At 34.1% G+C, this 13817-nt stretch overlaps 1 protein-coding gene across 6 annotated transcripts in view; it reads right to left on the reverse strand.

Moving 5' to 3' along the window:
* Window positions 1-13817, reverse strand: part of Vps13D (vacuolar protein sorting 13D) — a 571041-nt gene that overhangs the window by 233218 nt on the left and 324006 nt on the right. For all 6 annotated transcript variants that reach the window (XM_081740126.1, XM_081740128.1, XM_081740131.1 and 3 more), the window contains exons 33-38: window positions 13355-13588; window positions 6625-6788; window positions 5875-6100; window positions 4250-4346; window positions 2761-2882; window positions 429-652 (exon numbers count right to left, since the gene is read on the reverse strand). In XM_081740126.1, the coding sequence (XP_081596252.1) occupies window positions 429-652; window positions 2761-2882; window positions 4250-4346; window positions 5875-6100; window positions 6625-6788; window positions 13355-13588 (1067 nt within the window). The remainder of the gene's footprint in view (window positions 1-428; window positions 653-2760; window positions 2883-4249; window positions 4347-5874; window positions 6101-6624; window positions 6789-13354; window positions 13589-13817) is intronic.

Consider the following 13817-nt stretch of genomic DNA (forward strand, 5'->3'; position numbering starts at 1 on the left):
TCACCCGGAGGATCATTTCTTGAATCAAGGTACTGTAGTACACCAAAAGGTGAAGAAAGTGATATAATGAAACCAATGCGGAAGAAGAAAAAGACATCTATTAGCTTTATTTCGAAAGAATACACAGTTAAATAAAAAATATAAAGAATATAATACATATTTCCATGTCTCGAGCGCTCATCATATCAGGTATTTCAAATTGGTTGTCAATATAAGAATTAACTATCCATCTCTGAAAATTATCGCTTTTTTTTTTTTTTTTTTTTTTTTTTTGTATCAAGTTATAAATGTGTCAATATCATCTCACTGAAACATTATCAAAATATCTTATCACACTACAATGGGATTCCTTTATAACCATTGTTTACTAAAGAAAATCATAATTGTTTTATGCTATTTACTTACTGAAGTTACTCTTAAACTATTACCTTAAGTATAACTGCGTTCGTATCCCACTGTGATGTATCTTCAACAAAAACAAGCTCTGAGTCAGTAATATTGAGTTTCATTTCATACGGAATTTCAACAAAGTCACTCGAGGAATCACGCATTGTATCAAGAGATCTTGAAGATGATGAAATAGCATTCACTAAGGACTTTGATGACTTGCTGTAGACCGAATGTTCTTTATCTAAAAGAAATGCTTCATCACCTGAAAAAAAAAAAAAAAAAAAAAGAACAAATGTATGAATGAATAGACTGATTGATTTTTAAAAAATAATCCTTAAGACTAATTTTCTTAAGATCTATTAAAAACAACTGCTTCATTGTTTCCATTTTTTAAGTACAATCTAAACATTTATTACTACAGGTAATATCTTGATAATACTCAATGATTTTCTTATGTAAAGAGAAAAGAAATTTCGAAAATAGTAAATAACAATTATACAAATATATTTATCTCTACCTTATAGCAAGCGATAGAATGCTTTTTCTCTCTTTCAATCTACAACTGAGAGATTTCTTAATGTGTAAGAGTCAATATATGAACTACACTCTTAGTTAGTCACTAGAGTTTTTTTTTTTTTTTTTTTTTTTTTTTCAAATATAATGTTAATTATTTGTTACTTAGATTTCATTTATTGGCCTGTTTATAATTGTACAGAGGTTATTTTCGATCTATAGTGACGATTTCAAACTGCACTTACCTTAAAAGAAACCATGTCGCCACCATCGAGAGTGCTCTATTTGGTGGCCCTGCATCTGGGCAATTGCCCGACAGCGAAGTTTCTACTGTAGGAGACTGGCACGTAGTGTAGTCATGTCAAGCCGAAACCACTTCTCCCGACAGGCTTTTTATAGCCCATCAACGGTGCGAGGTCACTTGTAAGACACGGCTCGTTTCAGGAGGCCGAAGGAGCAAAAGTCCATCCGTGACGCATCAGGGAACTTCACTGGAATGTCTGTGACTGGAATGGCACCAATTCCAGATTCTGCTACCATTTATTGGAGGAAAAGGCGGGTTGAGCAAGATGTGTGACTTGACGCCTTGTTTTGATGCACGCACACGATTTTTTTCCTCCCGTAGAGACAGGGAATGTCATGGCAATAAACGGGTGTCAGGACGTTAGCCTGATAATATTCCGAATTCACCTTTATATTCTTGGCTACATGATGTATGGTCAGCTTGTCCTGGTACGAGTATCCAGCAATGACCCCGGAATCTATACCAAAACTTTCCTTGCATTCAGTGAATCGTCTTTGAAATCCCTCGCACCTGTCAATCGATACAAAATTGCACGTGGCTTGTGACAGTCAACCAGATAAACATATGCCTCGTCTAGCGTTATCATAAACTTCCCACTTTTCACCGGCCAGGTATCGTTCATAAAGCTTTAGACTGTTGGTGCGACGTTCCTGTATGTGTTTTGGTAAGGGCTTATGAACACGCCCCGTCGCTTTACCAACCTCAAATCGCGGTGAATGAAGGTGTGCACTGTCTTCAGTGATGTCTATAGCCTGTTCGCGACACTCCTCCGTGTGGGTAGATTCTCCCTGGTAACCAGAGCCCCGATTTCCCGAATTCTAGCTCGTGTGTGACTAGTAGCAGGTCGGGTTTGACTGTTTCTGCCCCAAAGGAATTATCCCACGCCTAGTCTTACTTGCCCCTTTCAACACCTGTGATATGCCATTTTTAGGCACAGTGAATCCATGCTCCTTGCACAATTTGATAATGGCACTATAACTGTAGTTCACGTTGGAAAGGACACTTACGTAGCCCTTCCAATAAGCGCTTACTTTCGGCGGCATTTGGCTCAATATGCACTTACCACACTTATCATGCAGTCAATGGTCCAAATGCCTACAAGACTGGCAGCATCCTTCTCTTACCACATGGTAGTGCTGTACAAGGTGTGTAATTTCATCATCATAGATCGGAAACAAACTCTGTATCATGGTCGTAAGGAAGTATCTGATTCAATTTTATCTTGCGGAATCAATTTTCTCGACGTTCACGCTACATTTGTTGAATATACAATCAATAACTCTTAAACTAGTCATACTTCTTCATTCCCATAGGAAAAGTATATGTATTTTAGAAGTGATGATTGCTGGAGAACTCATAAACAAATGATATTTTTAAAAAATAAATAAAAAAAACGCAGTATGTTCTTCCTTATTGAGTTTCGAACAAGGCAATTACCAGGTAAAGCTAGTTTCTAAAAACTATAACATTTCAGTTTTACACAAATACATGCAAGAAAATGGGGTGAAGAAAAGGTACTATTCAGTTTTGGTTAAGTTCAAAATAAAAATCACCTGCAAAAGGATCATCTGCGTTTTCCACTATGAAGTCTCGCACTACCTCCCACCAGTCCAATATTGCCATCAATCTCATATTATTGAGTAGAATTGTGAACTTGGAGAAATTAGTTCTCGTTCTTTTGTTAAAAATATAAAAAATATAGAAACAAGTTAATAAATTTATGCTGAATATATATATATAAAATTGTTCAGACTGAAATTTACAATATAAATCATACACAACTAAAATATAAACGGAATTTATGATGAACACATATAAATAATATAAGATTTGGATATAATAAACACTCTGCATTCTGTCACCACAAATTTCTAAAATGTGTGAAATTAAATTAAATTTCTATTCTTATTAAAGAACAAACACTTCATCCAGTTCCTTTCCAGACGGTAAAGTGTCAAGGACCGACGAAACTTTGCCACATTGGATAGAAACGGCTATGTGCTGTATTAGATAAGATGTAGAACGCACTTCACCGGAAACGCAAGAAATCCGTCTTCCTACCTCCCTAATAAATTCAAGACTTCTTGCACCCCAAGCGCCACTAGTCTCAATAGCAATAGGAGTGAAAAAAAGTCGAGGAGATGGTTGTATTTTCTTTGCTTTACAGCTTCTCTGCGATTAGCAACAGCTGCAGCGCTCATCACAGATAGAGGAGACTTGAATGAGCGTATGTAAAGCATTTACCTCTCATCCATGGAACCAATGTCATGCCATCGGGTTGCTTCCCATCCGAACGACAGAAACCAGAAGGTTCCCGTATTGAAGGAATTTCACCAGTGTTAAGGGATCGTAATATTATATCATTAACGGAAGAGTCTCGGGCGTATCTACCAAGGCTCTTCATGCATGAAAGGCCATGCAGGCCACGTTGGTTAACCTGATCTCCGCAAGCTGGACAGCGATGAGGTTCACAAACAGCTAAACCTAAACGTAAGTCAACATCAATTCGAAAGCTTTCATTTGACAAATGAAGGCCTAAAGGCGGGGAAGGTATCGCAACCAACCATGCACCCGCTTCCGGAGATAGGCAGCAACGAGCCTGGCTTTATCTTCCGGAACAACAACGGATTGTAACAGATGATTATGTAAGTGAGATGCAATTGGTGTATACCCAAGATGACTGATGACATCTTTTGCTACTTTCTGGGAGGTTTGTGTTTGTTGAACTTGCCCACCTATTAGAGCTTTCTTGTACTGAGCCATCCTGGTCCAAACAATATATATAAAATAGAGAATAACTAATTACACTATATTAAGTTAGTAACTAGTTTGCATTTAATGATTATTTCTTCGAAAAATACAGATCCTTATATTTTGATACACAAGTTAAAGTCCTAGAAAAATTAAACAGTTCGCATAAAATTTTAAAAATAAATTATACTGTAGTATTCCACCTTATGCTTGAAGCAAACAGCATAGACTATAATCTTAGAGATAAAACAAAATTACAATTGTTGCAGTAAGGTAAATTCGTTGTCTTACCTATGATGAACTTCAACTTGCACGATGTCTTGAATAGTAGTATCTATTGGTTGCAGAATATTTGTGAAAACGTTTGACCTCTTATTAACAGGTTTGTCTGCGAAAGTTAAAGTTTAACGTAAGATCAATGCACATAAGACAAAAATTCATTTGAAGAAGTGAAACAATACTCTAAGAAATACATAATACACATGCCAAGTGCAATAAACAATCCTGGTTCCCTGCATTCTTAATATAGAACGTAGAAATAAAACACTATTTAATGAGTAAACAATATTTCTCACATACAAACGTAAAATTTTATATCTTCCTTGCGCGGATATGCGTATTCATTACATACTACAGACATTCTTCCCACTGTATAAAATACTCTTTCTTAATTCTTTGCAAACAGATGCTTGCATACGACATTAACAACCATAGAGATTCGTTAAAGAGAATTATATATATATATATATATATATATATATATATATATATATATATATAGATAGATAGATAGATAGATAGATAGATAGATAGATAGATAGATAGATATAGATATATACAGGGTGTTAATGAACTATACCGACATTCTGTAAGAGGTGATTCCTCACATCAAAATAAGAGAAAAAGTTCATATGGACCTATGGCAAAAAGTGCAGTTTCAGAGCTAGGGCTGTCCAAAATCGCGAAAAAGCTAAATTTCAATAGGCCCTGTTTCGAATTCTAGAAACTGTAGATGGTGGTTATCAGCGTAAAGGAAGCCACACATACACAATCCAAATGTGCATATTTCATTAATTGTCAATAGGTGTAGAGGGTATTCCCTACAGGGAGTAATTCTCAGATATGCTCTCAATAGAGTTTTCAGATATACCCTGATTTCAAGAAGGGTACAAAGTAGGCAGGAAGTAAGCCTTGACAGCAATGGACAACCAATGCTTCAGAAGCAAGTCGGAAGTGTTAAGAACCGGCAGCTCCATGTCTTTTGTGTTCGGAATAACTTGTGATGTGATGTATTTTCAACTCACGTTTTCTTCACTTATAAGCGTGAAAGAAAACATCGCAGAATGCGTTTTCCCAAGTACGAGAGACCTTGCTGCTGACGATCGTTAACACTTCCGATACTGCGTCAAAGGATTCCGTGTACACTGCTGTCAAGGCTTATCGTTTGCCCACCTAGGACCAATCATAAAGTTAGAACATATCTCAAAATTCGGTTGATGGCATGTCTGAGAATTTCATTCTGCAGGGAATACTCTATACACACATTGAACATTTACGAAATACGCATTTTTGGATTGTGTATGCGTGACTTCTTTTACGCTGATAAGGACCACCATCCACAGTCTCTCGAATTCAAATTAGGACCTCTTGAAATTTGTTTTTTTCGCGATTTTGGACAGCCCTAGCTCTGATATTTCTGGAATTGCAATATATTCCAACCAAAATTTATTTCCTTTCTGTCTGTAATTGGCTTTCGCTAGTTTCACTTAATATATTTTGTATATACTAGTCTTACTGAACTACTTCTAAACATAATGAATCTTTACGTCAGATAATAATTATCTATTGATTTAAAGAATAATGTTCAAAAATTTTAAAACAACTTAAGAAGATACAAACATAGACTAAAAACTTACCTTGAAATCGAGTGTCAGTGATAAGAATTTCTTGTGAAACAAGATCTATATCTCTTGAGTCATTACTAAAACGTTCAATCATCAGACGTGACTTGATAAAATTAATGCAAGCCAATGCTGATTCTTGTTCTGATTGTGATGAATGAGCCGTTTGTAATTTGACAGTAACATTTACAAGATCTAAGTGAATTGAAGAGTATATCCACACGTTTTCATTTACTAACTCCTGTAAATAAAAGAATAAAGAAGAAATATAATAATAATAATAATAATAATAATAATAATAATAATAATAATAATAATAATAATAATAATAATAATAATAATAATAATAATAATAATAAACATTATGGCTAAGCGCTACAACGTTCATCTCTGGTGTGTGTGGCTCCTGGCTCGATTTTAGATCGCATGGTTTTTCTTGTTCTTTGCTGTTAATACGCAAGTCTTAAAAATGTTGATATTTAGATTGCACATGCTTCGTTCTCGAAGTAACAGCCATTTTCGGTCTATACAATTTTAGAATATTTGCATTACTAAGGAGAAATGAATGTAATCAAGTAAAAGATAGAGATAAAGCTTAAGATGGGAACAAAATGTAGATAACTGTGTCATTCCCTTTCTTTGATGTTGTATATATACTTTTAATTTTACATCTTTTTCATTCTATTTTCATTAGTTAATTTATTTATTTATTTTAATGTTAGTCCGCTCCAATTTATAGTAGTATTCGAAGTAAAGCTACTTTACCTGAGATTTTGTTTCCCAAACAGTGCTCGTAGGAAATTTTACATATAGGTCGTCCAACGTTTCTCCAATATTATATGATAAAAGGCCTCTAATTAATTTGTACTGAGAAAGGTCTAAAGACACGTGAACTGCAGACAATGTACCCTTGATACTCATGTCTGGAACTTCATGAAAAGAAAAATTATATTATAAAGTTACAGCGATAGTTGAACCTCTAAAATCAAGAAATCATCATTAAAGGAAAAATATCAATGTTTCCGTTACATATATAGATGCTCAAGTCACTATATTTCTAGTCGCACCATAAAAACAACAAGAAAGAAGAAGAAGAAAAAAAAACTAAAATGTTCTTGTTTCGTTATGGTACCAGATAGTTTAAAGGAAACTGCTGTAGCCAATTCTGTATTTTTGACACTTCTTGTTTACGCTACGATCATCTTCAAAACACTTTTCGACGAAAGACGGACTCCTCATTCATGAAGCAATTTCTCGTAATAAAGAGCATATGTACAACTCTCAAATTTTAACATCGAGTGAAAACTTAGAGAATTGGCTCATAAGCTGCCCTGTTAAACAAACTTCAAGAGTCAATCATATTTAGAATGGACAAAACGACTTCATATAATTTCCTGTAGCATAAAGTGAACGGAAATTTTAACAAAATGCATTTTGCTGTAATCGATAAATTCATCCAAAAGATATTATTAATCCAAAAAATATTATTAAGACGGTATAAGTTTATTACGTTTCTACATTAGCACGTTTTTAATGTAATAAGTCCAGAAATATAACTTTTTCCTTTATATGAAAAATGTATTTCATTGATATTATTTTTCCCCTCTTCTTTTTTAACGCCTTACAATGTTAACCAATACAGTTTTCAAATTAAAGAAAGAAATCAATTAAATATGGTAAAAACTACCGTACTTGCACCACATCTATTACTCATTTAAATGAAAAGAACTGAAAACACATAAGAACTCAGACCGATGCTTAGCGATTTTACTTTAAATCTTCATTGCTAGAATGTTTACGCATTGTGTAATTGTTCCTAATACTCAATCACGTTTATATCGAAGCGCTGAGAATAACGTGATACAGACACATTTTGAAAACTCGCCTATGGAACAAACGGTTCTAAGTGGGAATCTAGCATGAGTAGCTTACAGGGATTATAAGCACACAAACAGAAATGAATGATATCTTTCACAAGGCTTCATGCCTGGTGTTGTAAAATTTCCGGAAATTTTGAACCTGCTGGTAAAAAACAGTTTTTCCGGTTTCTTTCCGGAAAAATTGGAAAAATAACAAAAATCTTTGTATTAGGTTAGTTTTACTTGTAATGGAGCTGTTTTTTTTTTTTTTTTTGTTTTTTTTCCGAACGCGTGAAAAATATAAATTGAGAAATTTCAATATTGTGCATATTTAAAAAAGAAACAATCGAAAATAAAACTGTTGAAAATATTCTTGACAATTAATAGTCTGTACTTATCTCCTTTATGCGCCTTTTAGCCGTTTACTCCTGGTTGTGCACGACTTACAGAACTTTTACAATTGCATACACATCTACCATCATGAAGCGTTTCTGTTGCAACAAATAAGGCTCTTGAAAGAAACTGAGTTCTTAATGTGCTTTTTGATCTGGTGAAATTTTGTTAATTTTACAAAATTTTCAACATAGATAAGGTACACGCCTTAGATGGTTTTTATCATTTCACTTTGAAGGAGCAACTTAGAGGAAGGAAGTGCGGATATATCTTGAAAATGACCGATATTAATGTCAAATCCATAGTCTTCGGGGTTGCTGAAATGAACAGTAACACTTACGATGCTGTTTAAATAAAAATTCAGTCCCACAACTTAGGGAAGGGGGAAGGGAAGAAATACGTATACAAAAATGATTGAAAATAGCCGATATCAGTGTTGAATCCATAGTTTTCGAGTTCGCTCAGATCAGCAGTGACAGTTCTAATGCCGTTTAAATCCAAATTCAGCGCCGTGACCTGGGGACGAGGGAGAGGATATATATATATATATATATATATATATATATATATATATATATATATATATATATATATATATTAGGGTGGTCTTTATTTACATGGGCAAAAATAAATTTAGGAATTTCCTTGGACTCACCCCCTAAAATGGTTCCATATGGGACAAAATTAAGCCAGGAGAAAAATTAGATCCATTGAATAATTTTAAATGATGCCCCAAACGACCTAAAATTTTGAATGCGTTTACAATACATAGTATATGGGAAAAGGTGGAATAAACTCTTGTAATTTACAAACGGCTTAAGGGAATGAAAGATATCTTGGATAATGGAACTAGAGGAAATGACCAACCTAATTTTGTATAGCATTATTATGGCGGCCATCTTGAAGTCCGCCATCTTGAATTCAGGTCAAAATTTTCAAATAGGAAGAGGGTCATGTTACATATCATTTTGAGGTGGCGTTTTCCCAGAAGCACAAATCTCGTATTATTTTCAAGCTACCAATAATCTTGTAAGAGTTATTACGTGTGAAAAACGAAATGCTTCGATGTAATGTTATTTTATTGTAGTTATGGACCACAGATTTGTAAGAATTTTGGAAGTATTTTACATAAACTGGAAACAAACTGCTAGAGAAAGTTAAATCTTTGTTTCCCCATGAACTACCAATAAGATTTTCCATCCAGATGATTCATAGACCATTATGAGGAAAAAGAAAAAATATAACATGGAAGAAATTGAAATATCCCTTATTTATTTAGTACTGTAGCTTTGGGGTAAGTTTTCAATAGGTTTTCAATCTTATATACTACACAGTTCACTTTTGTCACATCTAGGAAAAGATTATCTACAAGAATTCACTATATGCAAAATAAACTTTTTCTGATACTCATTTTTCGCAAAAACGATGTTGTAATCTTCTGTTAGTTTCACTCCCCTTTCTGCTGCATCGTTTATTGCGGAGATGAATTTAACTATTGTCTTTCCTTGAAGATAGTCATTGTTATCTGACCATGAAATCGGATCACACTCAAGAAACCCTTTGGGTATTTTAAATCTCACGAGAAAAAATTGTTTGTTGTATCAAAATCACTGATTTCTCTTTTTGCAAGAATTTTTATAATATTATCCTTGCGTCAAGCTTCTTTGCTGCTTCACCGTCTCTCCTTACAGTTTTAATTCTTTCAACCAGTTTTTGTTTTTCCACTATGTTAACTTCATCATCAAAAAACTCCAATGCTACGTATTCCTCCTTTAAGTACCAGAGATGCCGAGAAAATTTAGAAAGAGCCACTTCAGATAATTCATTATCTATTTGCCTATAACTGTACAAAGCTTGCAGGTCTTGTAATGGTGAATGGGATACTTGATCACATTTAAATCAAGCTTGGACATATAGTCGTATCAGAAAAATTCATGCATTCCGAAGACCCGTCTCTATTTGCTTCTTTAAACGAAAATGTTGGCGAAAGAGAAATATTTTTAAACAGTATATTGCTTTTCCCATCTACCTTGCATGGTGAATTGCTCCAGGCAAACGAAAGAAAACTCTTCGAGGAGGTATGCCATCCAAGAATGTCAGTTCTAAAAATTTACTGTAATCTTCTCTGCGGTGTCCTGCTTCTACAAGTTTGACATCAAAATTCAATACTTCATTTCTTACATCTGAAATGTTGTTCCTTACATCATTATCATCATCAATTCTGGAATAAAGTTAGTACAATCTATTTTAGACCAATCGTTCTGAAAATGCTTAAATAGGGGAACGTCCGGTCCAGATGCAAACGAAACACAACACTTGTCAAATACACATTTTAAAACCAATTCATAAATGTAGTGTCTACAACGAAGGTATAGAAGATCATTTTGGAGCATCTGCTCTAGCAGAATGAAAGCACCGTTCACATGACACATATTGCAGGGAATAGTGTGACAACAAACTACCTGCACGAACTTTACCAAGTTCCATTCTTCAACCTAATGAACTGTAGTAGAAATAATATGTTCGTTCTCCTCTTCATGATGACAAACTGAGAACACCAATTAGCCTCTCATGAGCATCTCCTGTAATAAATATTGATAACCCGTCGATAGTCTCTCTACCAGTCAAATTCGGCAGTAGTTTTCCGTCTCATTGCACAACTGACGTACTTGATGCACTCCGAAATTGTTTTTGTGGTCTTATGCAACTTCACTACGGATTTTCTCTCAGCATCGATGCATATTTATTACTAGTTCCTTTACATTATGGCCTAATGTTTCTGCCGTCGCTGTCAGAATATGTATTCTCGTTCTATCAGTGGACTTGTATCGATCAAGAGCAGCAACCTGTCTTGGAGTTTTAAAATTAGTTTTCCCCCTTTTACATCTCTTGCAGGGTCCGGGCACACACAGGCACATATTTACATTTTATCTTACATACTCAACTGGGTTTTCCTCTTCATTTCTTGAAATGCTTACCTCCGTGTATTTTGTTGTAAAATTCATACAAATCATTTTCAGAAGTGCATTTTTCTTTTGCGTTCCTCTTTCTAATGAAGCCGCGCATATCCCTCTTGTCCTTTTCGAGTCAAACTCATGTCTTTACATTTAGTTGTGTAAGAGTTATTACTTGTGAAAAAGAGAAATATTTTCACAAGTAATAATTCTTAGACGACTAAAGCTATCTTTAAAATAGTGCCAGATTTGTGTTTCTGGTGAAACGCCACCTCAAAACGATATGTCACATGACCCTCTTCCTATTTGAAAATTTTGATCTGAATCCAAGATGGCGGACTTCAAGATGGCCGCTGTGACAATACTATACAACATTAGGTGTGTTTCTTCCTCTAGTTCCATTATTTAGGGTATTTTTGCGTTCCTTTAAGCCGTTTCGAAATTACAAGATTTTATTCCAGATTTTTCCCATATATTATGTACTGTAATCGGATTCAAAATTTTAGGTCGCTTTGGGCACCATTTAATATTATTCAATGAAGTTAATTTTTCTCCTTCCTTAATCTAGTCCCATATGGAACCAATTTAGGGGGTGAGCCCAAAGAAATTAGGAAATCAAAAATTAAGGACCACCCTAATATATCTATATCTATCTATCTATCTATCTATCTATCTATCTATCTATCTATATATATATATATATATATATATATATATATATATATAATGATTAAAATGACTGATATTAGTGTCGAATTCATAGTCTTTGGGGTTGCTGTGATGAACAGTAACAATTCCGATGCCGTTTAAATCCAAATTCAGGCCCGCAACTTGGATAGGAAGAGATATATAAAAATGACTGAAAATGGCCGATATTAGTGTCGAATCCATAGTTTTTGGTATCCTGAGATGAATATTAACACTTCCGATGCTGTTTAAATCCAAATTCAGTCTCCATTAGTACTCGTAAAGGGGGAGGGTGACATGTAAAAGTAATTGAAAATGGCTTATACTAGTGTCGAATTCATAGTTTTTGGGGTCCCTAAGTTCATTGGTGACAGTTTTCGCGCCCCTTATACAGAAAGTGAAACGTATTCTCTCCATGCGAAGAACGGGTATTCTGCTAGTCTTTAATAATAACGAACGGAAGTTTCACATGATAAATTCTGTAATACTTGTCGCTGCTCAAATTTACGCACTTGTGCGGTGTATGTGTGTAAATGTAAATAAGATAATCTCTCTTTTTGAGTTGTTTGAAAAATATAAAAATAATAAACAGGGAATTTATCAGAAATCAAAAAACTAAAAAGTAAAATTAAAAGCTGTTGCTTTAAGTATTTTTCCTGCTAGCGAAATACGCTGTATATATGCTGCAGACACGCCATAGCAAATAAGATTAGCATCAGGCGAAGAAATAGTTTTTAAATTCTATTTTCAGGATTTTGCCAATACTTCTGAACAAAAGACTTTTTTCTAATAGGTTCAAAATTTCCGGAGATTTTGCACAGCACAAGGAAGATATATCTCCATAAAATATATATATTTGATTTTCACATACTGGTAGTAACTAAAATGATATTGGCCCTGTTATTTCAACACTTCCCTGCCATAAAATGGTGAACTTTGTACGATTACTTAAGATAATTTAAATGCGTCTACATTAATTAATCTAACTAGGATTATATTTCAGTATCTTTTGTAGCCATAACTCCATTCTATCACAGTGCTAACTCTAAGGAGTGGTGCAAATATATTTGTTGCCACAAAATTTCTCTATTCTAATACAAGAAACATAACTACTCAATGATCTTAACTGTAAACTAGTTAATATAAAATAGTTTTCATTTTAAAAGCGTAATGTAAAATATTCGAAAATTTCAAATTTTCCCAATTTTTCCGTTTTTTTCCAAGCTCGGGATAAAAACTGTAAAAAACTGTTTTACCCAAAATTTCCGTTTTTTTTCCTTTCTTTCTTTAGGCCTTTACAACACTATTCATGTCATTCTATTTATTATTTATAAGTTGGATAGAAACGGAAAAGGCAGAAATCGTGACTTCAAATAAGCCATTTCAGTATCATGGCATGACCACAACAAATCAAGACAAATGTGTGATTATAGTCGAATCTGGCATCTGTTCATTGTCCGATTTGCTGGTTGGTACTTTCTAATGGTTCCCCTTACTACTTTCTTTTATGAATTATATTACTTCACACTGAAATAGAGAGTGATATAAAACTTGCATAATATTTAACTCCAAATAACTACAGAAAGCATAACTTATACTTACCTTCATGTGAAACAGCTTTATCTAAATTTCTTTCAACTTGGAGCTTTAATTTGCACTTTTCTTTCAGTAATGGAGGACGCTTTCGAAGTACACAAAAGCTTCCAAAGTCAAGGTCCATTGCATGATCAATTTCCTTATCTATACATCTACTTTGTCTCTCTCCTGCAAACAAGTCCATGTTTACCAATGCAACTTGCATCACATTTAGAAGACAAGGAGAAGACTCTGCTGAACCTGAAAAGAAAGTAAATATTGAAAGCAACATTTAGTTCTTTCTCATTTAAATGTTCTATAGATTAATTACTTATTCTTTTATTATGATACGAAATATAATTCTGAATCAAATATGGCTTATCTTCACAGCAGAAAGTATTACTGCTTATGTTCGATTACTGTAAATATTTTATAATTTTTCTTCAAAAAGCTCTTGTAACTCCTGCTTAACAACTGATTATCCCTGAAA

Source organism: Thermobia domestica, chromosome 15 (assembly GCF_964235325.1).
Source record: "Thermobia domestica chromosome 15, izTheDome1.hap1.1, whole genome shotgun sequence".
Classification (NCBI taxonomy): domain Eukaryota; kingdom Metazoa; phylum Arthropoda; class Insecta; order Zygentoma; family Lepismatidae; genus Thermobia; species Thermobia domestica.